Source organism: Oncorhynchus clarkii, chromosome 10 (assembly GCF_045791955.1).
Source record: "Oncorhynchus clarkii lewisi isolate Uvic-CL-2024 chromosome 10, UVic_Ocla_1.0, whole genome shotgun sequence".
Lineage (NCBI taxonomy): Eukaryota > Metazoa > Chordata > Actinopteri > Salmoniformes > Salmonidae > Oncorhynchus > Oncorhynchus clarkii.
Window position 1 is genome coordinate 61,413,359 of NC_092156.1, and position 21,170 is coordinate 61,434,528.

The 21,170-nt window shown below is 43.1% G+C and overlaps 1 protein-coding gene across 1 annotated transcript; it reads right to left on the reverse strand.

Moving 5' to 3' along the window:
• Nucleotides 1-5,021: 5,021 nt before the first annotated feature.
• LOC139419701 (uncharacterized) lies at nt 5,022-21,128 on the reverse strand. Its single transcript, XM_071169687.1, has 6 exons — nt 20,550-21,128; nt 20,143-20,270; nt 19,779-19,952; nt 7,020-7,184; nt 6,611-6,722; nt 5,022-6,402 (listed from the first exon to the last, which is right to left on the reverse strand). The coding sequence occupies exons 1-6, from the start codon at nt 20,806-20,808 to the stop codon at nt 5,429-5,431; spliced, it is 1,812 nt and encodes a 603-aa protein (XP_071025788.1). The 5' UTR covers nt 20,809-21,128; the 3' UTR covers nt 5,022-5,428.
• Between the last annotated feature and the right edge of the window lie 42 nt (nt 21,129-21,170).

A 21,170-nucleotide genomic window follows, 5' to 3' on the forward strand; every position in this document is an offset into this window, starting at 1 on the left:
GAAAGAAAACACTCTGAAGTTTGTGTAAATGTGAATTGAATGTAGGAGAATAACACAATAGATCTGGTTTAGATAATACAATGAAAAAAACATATGTTTTCTTTTTGTTGTTGTATCATCTTTAAAATGAACAAGATTAAACAAACATTCAGATAGGATGATGGGGACAATTTCAGTGAAAAACATAAGAGGGCAACAGTACTTGTGCAAAGTTTCAGAATGATAACTTACAAAATGAGTGTGCTACATGACATTTATCATGAAGTCACCCAGGTGTCCCACACAAGTAGCCCAAATGTACAAGTGGCCAAATTGGTGAAGTTATACATTTTGAAGGGAATAACTATATATACAAAATACCAAAATGGTATTCGAACACCCCCCCCCCCCCCCAAAAAAAAAACATTTTTTTTTAGAAAAAACATGAAAAACAAAATAACACTTTCAATATTTGGAAGACCCTAAGTCCTCTACACAATATTATGCTGCTGATGCTAGGTGCCATAGCACATCCATGCCTGCAGAAATACATTTGGGCAGATGAACACCACTTGTGGCAGGAGCTGGATGAACCAGCTTCAGTGGGGGATGGACCCCATTAGCACTGGGGGCTCCCAGTTGGAGTCAGTGTCACTGTGAAAGAAAATGTTCAGTTAGAATAGTTTCACATATGAGCCCTGTATCAACAGGTATAATAAACAGATATATATAGAGTACAGGGAACATAAGGTTGAATATATTATTATAGACCTGCTAGATCTACTGTCTCATTTATATTATGACATTTCAGCTAGATCTACTGTCTCTATTATATAATAAGACCAGCTAGATCTACTGTCTCCATTTCCCTTTGGCCATTGTTGTGGGCCTGCCCTCCCCTCAACAGCCTCAAATAGGCTATTTCATTTCACAAATAATATTTTATATTATTAATTTCAAACAACGGCATTAGCATGAGAAGAACTTACCAGTCCAAAACGATGTCCTCTCCGTTCAAAAAATATTCCTCCATTTGGGAATCGCTAAATGAATTGTCCTTGATCAATTTCTTCTAAAATTGTGTGTACATCTGTATATCTAGACTTAGATGTAGCTTTTCCTGACTTAGTTGCCACACTGATTGATATATAAACAGGAGCGTTGCTCCTTCCGGTATGAATCGTCAATCGCGAATAAACCTCTTTACGCCGGAGTTTACTACATGGGTTGGTCTTCCAACACATAAACATTACATATTGCCGTTTACCTCAGCTCATTGGCTATCTACCCAGCTAGATTTCAAGACGATCAGTGGTCATTGGGTTAAAATAGTCAATCAACGAAACATCGGGCAAATCATTGGTGCACAATGTCATTACTTGTCTTCAAATCGGTTTCTTTCAGTCAATACGTCCCGCAAAATGACCCATCAGGCTTAGTTGTGTTACAAACAAACCAGTTGATTGCAATGAAACCAAACATGACTGGAAAAGACATGTTCTGTGTGTGTACTTACCTCAAATGTGTCGTCAAAAATGGAATGAGACGGAATTCACAACACAAGCGGTTCACAAAATGTTTCGTGTAAGGCTATAAAAATGGATTTTATCAAACAAAAAATCATTAATTGTGTAACAATGAGCATTGAGATTGCAAACAGAGGAAGATCGTCAAAGGTAAACAATTTATTTTATTGCAGTTTGTGATTTTGTTACGCCTGTGCTGGTTGAAATAGTTGTTTTTTATGGGGCTCTATCCTCAGATAATCGCATCGTATTCTTTCACAGTAAATCCTTTTTTAAATCTGACAACGCAGTTGGATTAGCAAGATTCTAGGCTTTCGAAACCTGTGAGACACTTGTATTTTCATGAATGTTTAATATGACTATTTATGTAGCGATCACCGTATGTTGTCGAATTTCATCCCGCTACCGGGTTCCGTGCACAGAGGTTAACCCCCCTGTTGATCTTCTGCGCTAAACTCTTACACCCAACAATGTCTCTGCTGCTGTCACTACCACATCTATTTCCTGGGATTTATGCTCCATCAGTGCAGTATATTTAATAACCATAGCAATAAACTCAAATCCTACCTTACTAAAAATCATCCTCTCTGGATCTCTCTCTTCAGACCTACTCACTAGGTGGCTCCCTGTCAAATTACTCACCCCGATCCTCTCTTTACTGCCTCAGCATAGGAAACTTTCTGCCCCACTCGAACTGTGGTAATCTATCACTAAAGCTCTGTTGAGGGCCCTAACAGAATAGCAAATGTAACGTTATGACTACTGTTCCCTGAAGGAGGGAAACAAGGTATAACATACTATGATTGGATCTGAAATCCACTCCTCGCTGGCAGTCCCGCCTTCCATAGGTGATAAGCGTAAGGCTCGGACTCATTCCTTCAATTTAATACCACTCTTCACAGAGCCCAGTAACGGGTGGTGCGAGTCCAAACGGCTGTCTCCGCAGTAAGCATGCTGTGGGCTAAACACGGAGCAGTGACATCCAAGCGATAAAACCTCACAAAAGTGTGTGGTGATGCCCAACTCGCCACAGCACAAATATCTCCTACAGTCAACCCTTTAAACAACGCCCAACACGCTGCCAGACCCCTAGTGGAGTTGGCGCGTACCACACTACAGTAGGTAACCCTTGCTGCTATATGCCAGGGAGATCCTCCACAACCCAGTGGGAGAGACTCTGCTTAGAGAGCGGGCTAGGTACCTCTTGTGGTGAACGCCCATCCTGCCCCTGTCTGTATTGGTGGGGTAACCATGAGGTAACTGAGGAAGTCTAGACCCAGGTCCAGACCTTCTATGAACCCAGTCAGCAGGCATTAAACAAGATCCTGAAGGAGATGACAGACTTGGGATAGACTCTCTGTGGAGGCTGAAGCCCAGGGTGACCTGATTTTTTAATCATGGGCACTGGTGTTTGTATCATAGGAACAGGAGGGTCTATCAGCCCCAGGCCCTGCTTCATCCCTGCACTGAGACTGTGAAAAGAAGGGTCTGGGCTGCAGACTGGATGCCTGACTGGAGCCTCTGTCTCTCTGATGACCATCAGGACTGTTGTTCAGTCCACCTGTCCACTGGTTGTGTTCTGTGTGGTGGTGGAGTCTCTGTCCCTCGTGGTTGGGTCCTAGTTGCAACTCGGGAAGGAAGAGCGACGGCTCCTGATCCAGAGTTCTGATCCGGGGCCAGGGTTTGTGACCAGCCGCTTCAGAGGTCCACTTTCTCCTGCAAGCAACACTGGATATCAGCAGGTCCTCATGAACTGCAGACTATAAACACTAATTGAACAGAAAAGCATAAAGGTTTATAAAAGAAACTCTTTGCTGTACACACAGAAACATGACATTATAAAATATTAACCAGTCAAGCCCATCTCTAACACTGAACAATATGGAGCCATTGGAGGTTATTATACAAACGTTCCATATGTGTTGATTGAAGAATTAAGTATATTTTGGTTAGACTGAGATAAAGGAAACTCAGTCCCTGCAATGATACAAAAATAACCATGTCTGTCAGCACAGAGTCAATTTTGTATTTAATTTTAACAAAATGGTCATACACTCAACTTTGAAGTACAGTACTTTTATTGCGATACATGTGAAAGTAGAATGACTTCTCACTAAGGTAACCATTTTCTGTAAATCTGGTACCCTCACTTTGATAACATTTATTTTAGAATACTTTTGAAAAGGTTCAACATTACAGTACACACATATTCACTACTTCATGTCAAGTAAACATGAATTAAGGCACTATCATTATCTGACTATACAACACCAGTATCAACCTAAAGGGACAAAGTTTGTCACTCTTCATCAGTGAAGCATTTTTACAGTGTGTTTGTCTACAAGGCTGAAGAAAGAGGTAGCTCCTTATTAAATTAATTATTGATCTCAATTTTCAAACGGTTGGCTGTAGGCTACATGTAATTTATTGTGGGGGGGGGGAGAAAACGTGAGATTCGAACCCTTGCCACATTCTGCGACAGTTACATGGAGCTAGGCACTCCATACAAAGAGCAATTTGACCAGTCAGTGAAATACACTTGATGTAGTTGCTTTAATTATCAGTATGTGCTGTTGTACTTCTCTGAGGAAGCTTCCGTGAACAAGTCCAAGGGTTTTAATTGGCTGATACATAATTTGTTACAGGAAATAATCACAGCCACGTGGTGAGGTTATCATAGGGCTAAATGTGCAAGGTTATGTAATGGGAACAGCTAACATGTAGCTTTTGATCACGCGCGACTACATCAATGATTTTAATTGGCTGATGCTTAACCTTGAACTTCTACTTTTTCCTAATGTTCAAAAGTATGGCCCCGAAGTGTTTACCCATCCCCACTGTTTGAGTCCTATACTGTAGTTACAAAATTACTTAATTGTTAAACCCATCATGGTGGACATGTGTTGTGGGTAAATATGAGTCAGCTATAAGTCAAAAGTCAGACAAACCTGGCAAATATTTTGATGTGTACAGGAGGTGTTTGTTAGCATTTGTAGGTATATTAAGGCTTAGATTCAATATGATCCATCATTAACCGGCTATAGCAGACACCTGCATGGCTGTTTTGGTGGCGGAATTGTCAAATCGGTGACCAGCAGCTCGTGATCATTGCCACGAAGCTACACCCGTCCCACTCTCGTTACAAGTTCAGAATGAGAAAGTGTAGGCTGTACAGAAAGTGACGCTCAAATTGAAAATCATTCAAACAAAATGAGGCCTAATCGGGGTATAGATTACATCTCAAATTCCATTGTTCAAAATTGTAAAGAGGGCTGCATGGGATTTCTCTTAATGCGACTTCGTGCAGCCAATGGCAATGTCCGCTTTAGGTATAATGCCTGGAGCCGCTTGTGGATTTGACAGTGCTACCTCCAGTTCCACCTCCGACACCTCAAAACGTCAGCTATGTAGATATTGTCTAAAGTGGATTTGATTGAATCGGGCCCTTTGAAGGTTGTATTGGTGTGTGCAGAATAGGGTGAGATCAGATGTGATGAATACTGAAGACTCACAATGAAAAGTCCCATTTTGTGTTTATTAAACAAGGTGTCAAATACACCATATGAAAATCACACATACACATGTCAACAACAAAAATCGGCATGAACTTAAAAAACTGCATTCATTTTCTCATTAAAAATGTGAAAAAATTTGTCGTTCTATGGATGTAATGGAATATGAATTTGTGAACCTCAACCTACTCAGTACAAAACAATATGTAACAGACTTTTGGGCTTATATATGCTCTATATATCACACAATGTCAGGATGCAATATTCTACCTAGGAATGTTCAACACTGAAATCTGTTAACCTCATTATTCAAAATGCACCTGTGGATCTTTTTGGCTGACAACAATGAACATTGTCTTAAATGCAGAGCTTGATCTAAATGTAAAATAATTAAGTGGAATTATGTCTATTTTATAGAATGGAATGGTTTTTCTGCTGGTGTATCCTGAGATAGCTCCTCTCTGAGAACCTCTTCCCGCAGTGCGTACAGGCGAACAGCCGTTCTCCCGTGTGGACCTTCAGGTGCCTCTTCAGACTGCCAGCTTGGGTGAAGCGCATGTGACACTCGGGGCAGCTGTAGGGTTTCTCCCCTGTGTGGACCCTCTGGTGCCTCTTCAGGTTGGACAACTGGGAGAAACTCACCCGGCAAAGATGGCAGCCGAAAGGTTTCTCCCCCGTGTGCATCCTCTGGTGGATCTCCAACTGTTTGGGGAAACTGAAGGCTTTCCCACAGAAAGAACACGGGAAGTGCTTCTCTTTTCCACCGGATCTGCTGATAGCGTCACAACTACTGTCATTTGTCAAAGGGCTTGTGTAGCCATTTAGTGCACTGGCATTGTCTGAGGTCTGGTTTAACATTAGGAGAGTGTGAGGAGGATGAAGGCCAGGGAGTGTCTGTGTTGTTGCAGGGTCCATGTTCCAGTTGATAGATCCTATAGAAGGCAGGCTGTAGGCAGCACCTGTTAGGGGGTTAACCTGAGGCGCCATCAGTCTCTCTGAATCACAACTATAGGAGCAAGATGGAGCATCGCTAGCAGAGTCTGTGTCTGTTCTCTCCTGCCGCATACTGACACCACCTCGTCCCTGCGGACCAAATCTATGCTTCGTCCTGGTCGCAGCCAATCTGTTGTCATGGAGACTAAATCTGGATGTTATTTTGTGTTCCAGTTTGGTTTTTGTTTTGTGGTCGACTGTCTGTTTCTGGTTGACAGTGTTGTTCCCCAGCCCAGAATTGAGGACACTGTCCCATCCACTGACCTCCACTATGTCGCCTCTGGTCCTGGCCTGCTCAGTAAGGTTGTCCCCTGGGCCTTTGGCTGCACCGGTCTGGATTTGGGAATCCAAGATGTCCACCCAGTCTCCTCTGTTAGCCTCCAGCCAATCACCTGCAGGAAAAAGTTAGAAAATATACTTTATAAACACGACAAAAAAAACTCCACATATGTGTTTTGTCAAGTTTCTATATTGTGTTTTTGTATTTAACATAAAATTGTATTGATTGAAAAAATATATAGCCAGAAGCGTCACTAGAAGCGTCACTATTCCCATTGAATAACTATTACTGTATGTAGGTTTTATGTATTTCTCCCTTACCTTGCTCCCCCATCTTTAGTCCATTCAGCAGATCAATGCTCTCTGGTCCATCTTCTATTGTCTCCTCTTTGACCAGCAGAAGATCAGGGTTCCCATCCTCCATGTCTACTGACTGTAAGAGATACAGAGTGAGAGGATGTTGGATCCAGAAATCTGATATGAGCATCCTGCTATGGAGCTATGAGGGATTGCTTTGAGTACAATGCAAACATGTTAGTTAATTTGATTACTTGACATTCTTTAATAGTTTGATAATTCAAAGGCATGGTCCATATATCTTTCCATATAAATCTTGTTCAATATGATCTAAAAGGCAAAACTGATGCTAGATCAGTACTCCTGCTCTGAGGTTGTGTGGATTCAGGCCCTGACCGAATACCATTCAGACAGTAGTTCACAGTGGGCTCACCTCACTGAGACTGTGTGTGGTCCTGTGCTGCTCAGCTGGTTCCTCTGTGGGTTCAGGAGGTGTAGTCTGGTTGTCCTCCACGACCATGTTCCCCTCAGGGTTCCCCAGACCCTCGTCACACCCCTCCTCCTCCTTCACCAGCAGCACCTCTGGAACCTCCTCCTCCTGGAAGAGACAGGTGATACAGATTACACAGACATACACTCCCTCAGGTACACACACACACACACACACAGAGAGATAATAAACACACTTTCAGGAGGGTTTACCCATCCCCACTACGTAAACAATTTTGACGTGTACAGTAGGTGTTAGTATGTGTAGGTATATTTGCTTATAAAGCGCGGTTGTGTGTACACAGAATAGGGTGAGATCAGATGTACGTATACTAAAGAGGCCCTCAATCAAGTCTAAAACAAAATTAGATTTTATTCTATTGAACATACATTTAAAAAAAAATCTGCATGAACTTGAACTGCACACATTTCCTCATTCAAAAAAAGTGCCTGTAAAAAAAAAAAAAAAAAAGTAGTTCAATGGAAGTAATGAAATAGGCATTTGTTATCATATAGCCTACTCAGTACAAACACTATGTACCAGCCGTTTTAGGCTTATACAATGCCAATGAAAGTATTCATACCCCTTGACTTATTTCACATTGTTGCGTTACAGCCTGAATTCAATGGATTTCTCTCTCATCCATCTACACACACTATCCCATAATGATAAAGCGAAAAGATGTTAAGATATTTTTGCAAATGTATTGAAAAGGAAATTTTAAAAAGTATTCACACCTGTGAGTCAATACTTTGTAGAAGCACCTTTGGCAGCAATTACAACGGAGTATTTCTGGGTAAGTCGAAGAACTGATGGATTGTGCAATATTTGCCCATTTATACTTTTCTAACATTTTCAAGCTGTTATATTGGTTGTTGGTCATTGCTAGAAAACCATTTTCAGTTCTTGCCATAGATTAAGTATATACAGTGGGGCAAAAATGTATTTAGTCAGCCACCAATTGTGCAAGTCCTCCTACTTAAAAAGATGAGGCCTGTAATCATCATAGGTACACTTCAACTATGACAGACAAAATGAGGAAAAAAGATCCAGAAAATCACATTGTAGGATTTTTAATGAATTTATTTGCAAATTATGGTGGAAAATAAGTATTTGGTCACCTACAAACAAGCAAGATTTCTGGCTCTCACAGACCTGTAACTTTTTCTTTAAGAGGCTCCTCTTTCCTCCACTCGTTACCTGTATTAATGGCACCTGTTTGCACTTGTTATCAGTATAAAAGACACCTGTCCACAACCTCAAAAAGTCACACTCCAAACTCCACTATGGCCAAGACCAAAGTGCTGTCAAAGGACACCAGAAACAAAATTGTAGATCTGCACCAGGCTGGGAAGACTGAATCTGCAATAGGTAAGCAGCTTGGTTTGAAGAAATCAACTGTGGGAGCAATTATTAGGAAATGGAAGACATACAAGACCACTGATAATCTCCCTCGATCTGGGGCTCCACGCAAGATCTCACCCCGTGGGGTCAAAATGATCACAAGAACGGTGAGCAAAAATCCCAGAACCATACGGGGGGACCTAGTGAATGACCTGCAGAGAGCTGGGACCAAAGTAACAAAGCCTACCATCAGTAACACACTACGCCGCCAGGGACTGAAATCCTGCAGTGCCAGACGTGTCCCCCTGCTTAAGCCAGTACATGTCCAGGCCCGTCTGAAGTTTGCTAGAGAGCATTTGGATGATCCAGAAGAAGATCGGGAGAATGTCATATGGTCAGATGAAACCAAAATATAACTTTTTGGTAAAAACTCAACTCGTCGTGTTTGGAGGACAAAGAATGCTGAGTTGCATCCTAAGAACACCATACCTACTGTGAAGCATGGGGGTGGAAACATCATGCTTTGGGGCTGTTCTTTTTTTTATTTTTTTGAATTTTACCCCTTTTTCTCCCCAATTTCGTAGTATCCAATTGTTGTAGTAGCTACTACTATCTTGTCTCATCGCTACAACTCCCTACGGGCTCGGGAGAGACGAAGGTTGAAAGTCATGCGTCCTCCGATACACAACCAACCAAGCCGCTGCTTCTTTAACACAGCGCACATCCAACCCGGAAGCCAGCCGCACCAATGCGCCGGAGGAAACACCGTGCACCTGGCCACCTTGGTTAGCGTACACTGCGCCCAGCCCGCCACAGGAGTCGCTGGTGCGCGATGAGACAAGGACACCCCTACCGACCAAGCCCTCCCTAACCCGGGCGACGCTAGGCCAATTGTGCGTCGCCCCACGGACCTCCCGGTCGCGGCCGGTTACGACAGAGCCTGGGCGCGAACCCAGGGACTCTGATGGCACAGCTGGCGCTGCAGTACTGGGGCTGTTTTTCTGCAAAGGGACCAGGACGACTGATCCGTGTAAAGGAAAGAATGAATGGGGCCATGTATCGTGAGATTGAGTGAAAACCTCCTTCCATCAGCAAGGGCATTGAAGATGAAACGTGGCTGGGTCTTTCAGCATGACAATGATCCCAAACACACCGCCCGGGCAACGAAGGAGTGGCTTTGTAAGAAGCATTTCAAGGTCCTGGAGTGGCCTAGCCAGTCTTCAGATCTCAACCCCATAGAAAATCTTTGGAGGGAGTTGAAAGTCCGTGTTGTCCAGCAACAGCCCCAAAACATCACTGCTCTAGAGGAGATCTGCATGGAGGAATGGGCCAAAATATCAGCAACAGTGTGTGAAAACCTTGTCAAACGTTTTCTGTACGTCTTCACCTCTGTCATTGCCAACAAAGGGTATATAACAAAGTATTGAGATAAATTATTTGGTATTGGTCAAGTATTTGTTCAATAACAAAAGTGTTCCACCATAATTTGCAAATAAATTCATAAATCCATAATGTGATTTTCTGGATTTTTTTTCTCATTTTGTCTGTCATAATTGAAGTGTACCTATGATGAAAATTACAGGCCTCTCTCATCTTTAAGTGGGAGAACTTGCACAATTGGTGGCTGACTAAATACTTGTTTTACCCTGTGTGTGTGTGTGTGTGTGTGTGTGTGTGTGTGTATATATATATATATATATATATATATTATATTTATACCATTTATGAATAATCAATTCAATTGGGTTTATGAACACTGAGAACAGGGAGTTATTAACAATAGCTAGCACTTTTCAGATATGCAATTAAAAACTGTTTTAAGGTGGTGGGGATAGGATCGAGCAGGCAGGTAGGGCATATCTGTCAACCAGTGAAAATAAATCCATATTGCCTTTGCGTGGTAGGCTAGGGCACATACTTTGTATATATAGTGTAAGTGAACACCCCTTCAAATGAATGGATTTGGCTATTTCAGCTATACCCATTTCTGACAGGTAGGTACAATTGAGCTTACATCCATGCAATCTCCAGACATAGTCGCTGTAGAATGGCCTTACTGAAGAGATCAGTGACTTTCAACATGGCACCATCATAAGATGCCACCTTTCCAACAAGTCAGTTTGTCAAATCTCTGCCCTATTAGAGCTTCCCCGGTCAACTATAAAGTGCTGTTACTGAAGTGGAAACGTCAAGGAGCAACAAGGGCTCAGCCGCAAATTGATAGGCCACACAAGCTGACAGAACGGGACCGCAGAGTGCTGAAGCGCGTAAGGATTGTCTGTTCTCTGTTAAAACACTCATTACCAAGTTCCAAACGGCTTCTGGAAGCAACATCAGCACAAGAACAGTTTGTCGAGAGCTTCATGAAATGGGTTTCCATGGCCGAACAGCTGCACACAAGCCTAAGATCACCATGAGCAATGCTAAGTGTCGGCTGGAGAGGTGTAAAGCTTGCCACCTGCCCCAATGCAAAGTGCCAACTGTAAAGTTTGGTGGATGAATAATGGTCTAGAGCCCCTTAAATTACAGTGAAGGGAAATGTTAACGCTACAGCATACAATGACATTCTAGAAAATTCTGTGCTTCCAAATTTGCGGCAACAGTTTGGGGATGGCCTTTTCCTGTTTCAGCATGACAATGGCCCTGTGCAAAGTGAAGTCCATACAGAAATTGTTTGTCGACATCAGTGTGGAAGAACTTGACGGGCCAGCACAGAGCCCTGACCTCAAACCCATGAATTGGAATGGTACTCAGTAATGTCTTGTATTTTCCCCAAACATGACTTTCTATTAAGGACAAAAAAGTGAATTGCTTTGTAATATTTTTTGCAGTATTACTTTAGCGTCTTGTTGCAAACAGGATGCATGTTGTGGAATATTTTTGATTCTGTATAAACTTCCTTTTCACTCTGTCATTTAGGTTAGTATTGTGGAGTAACTACAATGATGTTGATCCATCCCCAGTTTTCTCCCATCACAACCATTAAACGAGGTAACTGTTTTAAAGTCACCATTGGCCTTAGTGAAATCCCAGAGCAGTTTCCTTCCTCTCCGGTAACAGAGTTAGACAGTCTCTTTGTAGTAACTGGGTGTATTGATACACCATCCAAAGAGTAATTAATAACGTCACCATGCTCAAAGGGATATCCAATGTATTTTTATTTATTTTTTACCAATTGCTGCCCTTCTTTGTGAGGCATTGTAAAAACCTCCCTGGTCTTTCTGGTTGAATCAGTGTTTGATAAAAATATATATATTTAGATACTTTTGTATCTATATCCACAATAACACGAGTCCTATAGTCGACATAACCTGAAAGGCCACTCAGCAAGGAAGAAGCCACTGCTCCAAACCCACCATTAAAAAAAAAAACAGACTACGGTTTGCAACTGCACATAGGGACAAAGATTGTACTTTTTGGAGAAATGTCCTCCGGTCTGATGAAACAAAAATAGAACTGTTTGGCCATAATGACCATCGTTATGTTTGGAGGAAGAAGGGGGAGGCTTGCAAGCCAAAGAACATCATCCCAAATGTGAAGCACGGGGGTGGCAACATGTTGTGGGGGTGCTTTGCTGCAGGAGGGAGTGGTGCACTTCACAAAATAGATGGCATCATAAGGCAGGAAGTTAAAGCTTGATCACAAATGGGTCTTCCAAATGGACAAGTTGGTGTGGGGGCTGTGCTTTGGCAAAGTGGGTGGGGTTATATCCTTCCTGTTTGGCCCTGTCCGGGAGTATCATCGGATGGGGCCACAGTGTCTCTTGACCCCTCCTGTCTCAGCCTCCAGTATTTATGCTGCAGTAGTTTATGAGTCGGGGGGCTAGGGTCAGTTTGTTATATCTGGAGTACTTCTCTTGTCCTATCCGGTGTCCTGTGTGAATTTAAGTATGCTCTCTCTAATTCTCTCTCTCGGAGGACCTGAGCCCTAGGACCATGCCTCAGGACTACCTGGCATGATGACTCCTTGCTGTCCCCAGTCCACCTGGCCGTGCTGCTGCTCCAGTTTAAACTGTTCTGCCTGTGATTATTATTATTTGACCATGCTGGTCATTTATGAACATTTGAACATCTCCACCAGGCACAGCCAGAAGAGGACTGGCCACCCCACACAGCCTGGTTCCTCTCTAGGTTTCTTCCTAGGTTTTGGCCTTTCTAGGGAGTTTTTACTAGCCACCGTGCTTCTACACCTGCATTGCTTGCTGTTTTAGGCTGGGTTTCTGTACAGCACTTTGAGATGTCAGCTGATGTACGAAGGGCTGTATAAATAAATTTGATACGATTTTGATTTGACAATGACCCCAAGCATACTTCCAAAGTTGTGGCAAAATGGCTTAAGGACAACAAAGTCAAGGTATTGGAGTTGCCATCACAAAGCCCTGACCTCAAGCCCTGAAGATTTGTGTGGGCAGAACTGAAAAAGCATGTGTGAGCAAAGATGCCTACAAACCTGACTCAGTTACACCAGCTCTGTCAGGAGAAATGGAACAAAATTCACCCAATTTATTGTGGGAAGCTTGTGGAAGACTACCTGAAACATTTGACCCAAGTTAAACAATATAAATGCAATGCTAGCAAATACTAATTGAGTGTACGTAAACTTCTGACCAACTGGGAATGTGATGAAAGAAATAGAAGCTTAAAAGATATCATTCTCTACTATTATTCTGACATTTCACATTCTTAAAATAACGTGGTGATCCTAACTAACCTAAGACAGGGATTTTTTACTAGGATTAAATGTCAGGAATTGTGGAAAAACTGAGTTTAAATGTATTTGGCTAAGGTGTATGTAAACCTGCAACTTCAACTGTATATCACAGTGTCTGGATGCAATACTTTTACGGGAATCTTCAACACTGAAATGTTTTACTCTCGTAATTGCAAATCAAATGTTATTTGTCTCATGCGCCGAATACAACATGTGTAGACCTTACAGTGAAATGATTACTTAACCAACAATGACGTTTTAAGAAAATCCCTAAAAAATAAGAGATAAGAATAACAAATAAAGAGCAGCAGTAAATAACAAGCCTCTTGGAAGCCTCTTGGACCTAGACATGGCGCTCCGGTACCGCTTGCCGTGCGGTAGCAGAAAGAACAGTCTATGACTTGGGTGGCTGGAGTATTTTTGGGGCTTTCCTCTGACACCGCCTGGTATAGAGGTCTTGGATGGCAGGTAGCTTGGCCTCTGATGTACTGGGCCGTACGCACTATCCTCTGTAGTGCCTTGCGGTCGGAGGCCGAGCAGTTGCCATACCAGGCAGTGATGCAACCCGACAGGATGTCCTCGATGGTGCAGCTGTAGAAGCAGTCTCCTGAGGGGGAATAGGTTTTGTTGTGCCCGCTTCACAACTGTCATGGTATGCTTGGACCATGTTAGTTTGTTGGTGATGTGAACACCAAGGAACTTGAAGCTCTCAACCTGCTTCACTACAGCCCCGTCGATGAGAATGGGGGCATGCTCGGTCCTCCTTTTCCTATAGTCCACAATCATCTCCTTTGTGTCTTGATCACATTGAGGGAGAGGTTGTTGTCCTTGCACCACACGGTCAGGTCTCTGACCTCCTCCCTACAGGCTTTCTCATCATTGTCAGTGATCAGGCCTACCACTGTTGTGTCATCAGCAAACTTAATGATGGTGTTGGAGTCGTGCCTGGCCGTGCAGTCATGAGTGAACAGGGAGTACAGGGGGGGGACTGAGCACACACCCCTGAGGGGCCCCCGTGTTGAGGATCAACGTGGCAGATTTGTTACCTACCTTTACCACCTGGGGGTGACCCGTCAGGAAGTCCAGGATCCAGTTGCAGAGGGAGGTGTTTAGTTCCAGGGTCTTTAGATTAGTGATGAGCTTTGAGGGCACTATGGTGTTGAACACTGAGCTGTAGTCAATGAATAGCATTCTCACATAGGTGTTCCTTTTTTTCCAGGTGGGAGAGGGCAGTGTGGAGTGCAATAGAGATTACACCTGTGGATCTGTTGGTGCGGTATGCAAATTGTAGTGGGTCTAGGGTTTCTGGGATAATGGTGTTGATGTGAGCCATGACCAGCCTTTCAAAGCATTTCATGACTGCAGACGTGAGTGCTACAGGTCAGTAGTCATTTAGACAGGTTACCTTAGTGTTCTTGAGCACAGGGACTATGGTTGTCTGCTTAACCTGTTGAGTGTAGGGGGCAGTATTTTGATGTTTGGATGAAAAACGTACCCAAATGAAACTGCCTATTTCTCAGGCCCAGAATCTAGATTATGCATATAATTGTCAGATTAGGATAGAAAACTAAAGTTTCCAAAACTGTCAAAATATTGTCTGTGAGTATAACAGAACTGATATTACAGGCGAAAACCTGAGGAAAATCCAACCCGAAAATGCTGTTTTTCCTGAAAGCTCTGTTCCATTGACTGCCATCGCTCCATTTAAAAAGGGATATCAACCAGATTCCTTTGCCTATGGCTTCCACATGCTGTGAACAGTCTTTAGACATAGTTTCAGGCTTTTATTTTGAAAAATGAGCGAGAAAGATCACCGCGTCATTGTATGGCTGGGTGCCAGCAGCGTTTTGCATGCGCAACAGCTTGGAGCAGACATTTTCTCTCTCCTATTGAAGAAGCTACAGTCCCGGTTGAAATATTATCGATTATATATTTTTAAAACAACCTGAGGATTGATTATAAAAAACATTTGACATGTTTCTACGAACTTTACGGATACTATTTGGAATTTGTCTGCTCCGTCGTGACCGCTCGAGCCTGTGGATTTCTGAACATAACACGCCAACCAAATGGAGGTATTTTGGATATAAAAATAATCTTTATGGAACAGAAGGAACATTTGTGTAACTGGGAGTCTCGTGAGTGCAAACATCCGAAGATCAAAGGTAAGTGATTATTACTTTTCTGACTTTCGTGACCAATCTACTTGGTTGCTAGCTGTTTGTAATGTTTGTCTGCTGAGAGAGATGTCCTTACATAAACGCTTGGTATGCTTTTGCCGAAAAGCTTTTTTGAAATCTGACACGCCAGGTGGATTAACAACAAGCTAAACTGTGTTTTGCTATATTGCACTTGTGATTTCATAAATATTTTTTTGTAATTTAATTTGGCGCTCTGCAATTCAGCGGATGTTGACGAAAATGATCCCGCTAACGGGATGGGCGCATCAAGAAGTTAAAATATGTTGGTATTACAGGCTCAGACAGGGGGAGGTTGAAAATGTCAGTGAAGACACTTGCCAATTGGTCAGCGCATGCTCGGAGTACACGTCCTGGTAATCCGCCTGGCCCAGCAGCCTTATGAATGTTAACCCGTTTAAAGGTCTTACTCACATCGGCTGCAGAGAGTGTGATCACACAGTCTTCCGGAACAGCTGATGCTCTCATGCATGTTTCAGTGTTACTTGCCTCAACGTGCGCATAGAAGTTATTTAGCTCATCTGGTAGGCTCGTATCACTAGGCAGCTCTCGACTGTGCTTCCCTTTGTAGTCTAATAGTTTGCAGGCCCTGCCACATCCAACGAGCATCGGAGCCGATGTAGTACGATTCGATCCTGTGATGGTTTGTCGGAGGGAATAGCAGGATTTCTTATAAGCTTCCGGGTTAGAGTCCTGCTCCTTGAAAGCGGCAGCTCTACCCTTTAGCTCAGTGTGAATGTTGCCTGTAATCCATGGCTTCTGGTTGGGTATGTACGTACAGTTAATGTGGAGACGACGTTATTGATAAAGCCAGTGACTGGTCTGGTGTACACCTCAATGCCATCGGAAGAATCCCGGAACATATTTCAGTCTGTGCTAGCAAAACAGTCCTGTAGTTTAGCATCTGCTTCATCTGACCACTTTTTTACAGACTGAGTCACAGGTGCATCTTGTTTAAATTTTTGCTTGTAAGCAGGATCAGGAGGATAGAGTTAAGGTCAAATTTGCCAAATGGAGGGCGAGCTTTGCACGCGTGCGTCTCTGTGTGTGGAGTAAAGGTGGTCTAGAAAATATTTCCCTCTGGTTCCACATTTAACATGCTGATAGAAATTAGGTAAAACTGATTTAAGTTTCCCTGCATTAAAGTCCCCAGCCACTAGGAGCGCCGCCTCTGGATGAGCGTTCCTGTTTGCTTATGGCGGAATACAGCTCATTGAGTGCTGTTTTAATGCCAACGTCGGTCTGTGGTGGTATGTAGACAGTAGAGGTCGACCGGTTAATCGGAATGGCCGATTAATTAGGGCCGATTTCAAGTTTTCATAAAAGGAAATCGGTATCGCATTTTTTTTTACACCTTTAACTAACAAGTCAGTTAAGAACACATTCTTATTTTCAATGACGGCCTAGGAATGGTGGGTTAACTGCCTCTTTCAGGGGCAGAACGACAGATTTTTACCTTGTCAGCTCGAGGGATTCAATCTTGCAACCTTACAGTTAACTAGTCCAACGCTCTAACCACCGGATTACATTGCACTCCACGAGGAGACTGCCTGTTACGCGAATGCAATAAGCCAAGGTAAGTTGCTAACCAGCATTAAACTTCTTATAAAAAACAATCATAATCACTAGTTAACTACACATGGTTGATGATATTACTAGTTTATCTAGCATGTCCTGTGTTGCATATAATCGATGCGGTGCGTATCGTTGCTCCAATGTGTACCTAACTATAAACATCAATGCCTTAAAATCAATACACAGAAGTATATATTTTTAAACCTGCATATTTAGCTAAAAGAAATCCAGGTTAGCAGGCAATATTAACCAGGTGAAATTGTGTCACTTCTCTTGCGTTCATTGCACGCAGAGTCAGTGTATATGCAACAGTTTGGGTCGCCTAATTTGCCAGAATTCTACATAATTATGACATAACATTGAAGGTTGTGCAATGTAACAGGAATTTTTAGACTTATGGATGCCACCCGTTAGATAAAATACGGAACGGTTCCGTATTTCACTGAAAGAATAAATGTCTCGTTTTTGAGATTATTGTTTTCCGGATCTGGCCATATTAATGACCTAAGGCTCGTATTTCTGTGTGTTATCATGTTATAACTAAGTCTATGATTTGATAGAGCAGTCTGACTGAGTTATGGTAGGCAGCAACAGCATTCATTCAAACAGCACTTTCATGCGTTTGCCAGCAGCTGTTTATGACTTCAAGCCTATCAACTCCCGAGATTAGGCTGGTGTAACCAATGTGAAATGGCTAGTTAGTTAGCGGGGTGCGCGCTAATAGCGTTTCAGACGTCACTCGCGCTGAGACTTGGAGTAGTTGTTCCCCTTGCTCTGCATGGGTAACGCTGCTTCGAGGGTGGCTGTTGTCTTTGTGTTCCTGGTTCGAGCCCAGGTAGGAGCGAGGAGAGGAATGGAAGATATACTGTTACACTGGCAATACTGAAGTGCCTATAAGAACATCCAATAGTCAAAGGTTAATGAAAAACAAATGGTAGAGAGAGAAATAGTCCTATAATAACTACAACCTAAAACTTCTTACCTGGGAATATTGAAGACTCATGTTAAAAGGAACCACCAGCTTTCATATGTTCTCATGTTCGGAGCAAGGAACTTAAACGTTAGCTTTCTTACATGGCACATATTGCACTTTTACTTTCTCCTCCAACACTTTGTTTTTGCATTATTTAAACCAAATTGAACATGTTTCATTTGAGGCTAAATTTATTTTATTCATGAATTATATTAAGTTAAAATAAGTGTTCATTCAGTATTGTTGTAATTGTCATTATTACAAATAAATAAAATACAAATCTGCAGATTAATCGGTATCGGCTTTTTTTGGTCCTCCAATAAATCGGTGTTGAAAAATTATAAAATCGGTCGACCTCTAGTAGAGCGCTACAAATTAACTCTATCTACCTAGAGAGTATCTCATGATAAGCTGTAGACCACACTCTCAGGTGAGCAAAACCCTGAGACTTCCTTAGATATTGTGCACCAACTATTGTTACAAATATGCATAGGCCCCCGCCCTGTGTCTTACCAGAGGCTGCGGTTCTGTCGATAGCGTATAACCCGCCAGGTGTATATTCTTACTGTCATCGTTCAGCCACGACTCGTTGAAACATAAGATGTTACAGTTAACGTCCCGTTGGTGGGATATACGTGCTTTCAGTTTGTCCCATTTATTTTCCAGCGATTGAACATTAGCTAGCAGTACAGAAGGCAAGGGCAGATTAGCCACTCGTCACCTGATCCTCACAAGCCAGCCTGATCTCTTTCTGCGAAACCTACGTTTACTTTGCCAGCGAATCATGGGGATCTGGACCTGGTCGGGTGTCCATTGTATATCCCTCACATCCGACTTATTGAAGAAGTCCTCGTCCAATATGAGGCGAGTAATCCCAGTTCAAATGTCCAGAAGCTCTTTTCGGTAATAAGAGACGGTAGCAGCAACATTATGTACAAAACAAGTTGCGAACAACGCAAAAAAACAAGCAAAATAGCATGGTGGGTTAAGAGCCGATAAGACGGCAGCCCTACCCGCCGGCGCCATCTTCAGTATGCATCAAACGCATCCGAGGATGTTTTAAGCTGACAACAATCACAATACATCTGTCTTTAATGCAGGGTTTGATCTAAACGTCAAAAGCTATCGAGTGGAATGGTTACTTTCTATGTTCTAGAATGGGATTTTTTTCTGCTGGTGTGTCCTTAGGTAGCTCCTCTCTTAGAACTTCTTCCTGCAGTGTGTACAGGCGAACGGCTTCTATCCCCTGTGGACCTTGAGGTGCATGTTCAGCTGAAGCTTGCAGGAGAATCCACCCTCTGGTGGATCTCCACCCTCTGGGGGCAGCTGAAGCCTTTGTGAAAGAATATGCAGAGGAATGTTTGTCTTTAATATTGACTCATGTTGCTCCCCCTCCCCACGACTTGGCCCTTTGAGTTCAATACCTGATTGAAAAGGACGTTTGAATCAGAAGGCCCCATCGATGAGGAAATTGGGTCGCAATCCCTGAACGTGTGGAAAGGGGAGTGGGTCGTGACACTTGGATTTGTCTCTAAGCTTTCCCTGTAAACTAAGAAATGTCTGCTAGGTGACTATCTGCATTCCATGTGGGAGGAACGTCACACTTCGCTTTCACAGTCACTTCATCTACAACCAGACCCTGCCCTTTCCCATCTAGGCACCCTTCAGAGTATACACTACTACTGTACAGGTTCCAGTCCCCTCTAGACAGATCAGTTTGTGTCTAAACCAAATGGGATGTCGCCAGGGTCCATCTCTGCAGCGTAAGAACAAGACGGATAATGGCTGCCAATGTCCCCCCCCCCCATCTCTCTGGGTCTGATCTGTGGTTAGATCCTGCATGTTACATTTAAAGTCTCGGAGTGCGTCTGACTTGAGGACGGTGTTCGCCGTTCCACTGACCTCGCTGATGTTGCGTTGGGTCCTGGCCTGGGGCATGGTGACGGTGGGGCAGTCACCCATCGCTACAGGGGGCGTCACTCCAGCCTCGGCGCCAGTCTGGATGTCTCTGTTGTGTCTTGGGTTCTCTCCTTCAGTCCTCTCCTGCTTTACCCCAGGACCTGCAGCCTCTGCAGACTGACACAAGAAGAGATTATTATCTGTACATGATTTGAATTGGATAACAATGTTGTAGGGAAGTCTCACAGCACCCCTATGGCAGATAAGGATGTACATGTAAGCAAATGAATAGCCGAGGGGAGCCTTTCTGAAATAAACAGGCCACATTTGATGTACTCCAATTTTGATGTAATACTACGACACTAACCTCTATCACAATAACATGCTTGGTTGAGGTTCCACTCCCCTCAACAGCTATGGGTTGGTCATCTCTCCACGTGTTGTGTCCCGCTGGGTTCACAAAGCTCATGTGGCCTCCAGTGGGATGTCCTTCACCTAATAGGGTTATTGGGGGGGTTAAATTAGGTATTGTCCACGTAGTGTAGATTTTGACTAGGTGGGATGCAGCGAATGTCAGAAGTCACTTTCCGTATCAGGTTAGCAGACTTTACGAAGCAATATAGGATCCTTAACCTAACTATAATAACCTGCTACCTTACGTTAAGGTTAAGAAAAGTACAAGCTAAAATCCCAAAATTCTCACCGACTCAACTTTTGACATTAGCGGGATGACATCCCTTCTAGACATGACCCACAGCCTTCTGCAAAATGTACCTCTTGCCATTCCTCTGTATCGATCGAGGATCTTGACACTACTGGGACGACTGGCGAGGACGCGCTCCCGTGCCACCTTCAGTTCCAGTAGCTGTAGTTTCCTACGCAATACCCTGTTTTCTTTCTGGCTTTGATTTATTTCCAGACGAAACACTGCATAGTCGTCGTCTACGAGTTTACAGATCTCGGTCACGGCTGAATTCGCTAGCAGCTCCATGATGGAGGCTATTTGAGTGTGAAAACCCATACAGTTAGCCATTGTTAGCTAACGTTAACAGCTAGCTAGCGTTACCTAGATAACATCTATCAAGTAAGTCCCGTCTCCAACGCGATTTAAATTATACCTGGAGTGATGTGCGGTTTTGAGTTCCAGGGTGTTAATAAAAGTCTAAATTCCAACAAAAATGCTAACGTGGAAATGGTTCTTGATCATTGTTTACTTGCGTTTACACAGATGTTATTGGTTGAAGTCAGCTCAAATGGTGCGGCTAAATAAAAAGTCTATGCGCGCTGTTCTTTGAAATACGGTATTGCTTATTACGTTACACATCAAATCTATTAATTGGCCTTTCCGTATTTGAGAAAAAAAAAGTATGTCCTCCGTGAACCGGAAACCGAAAG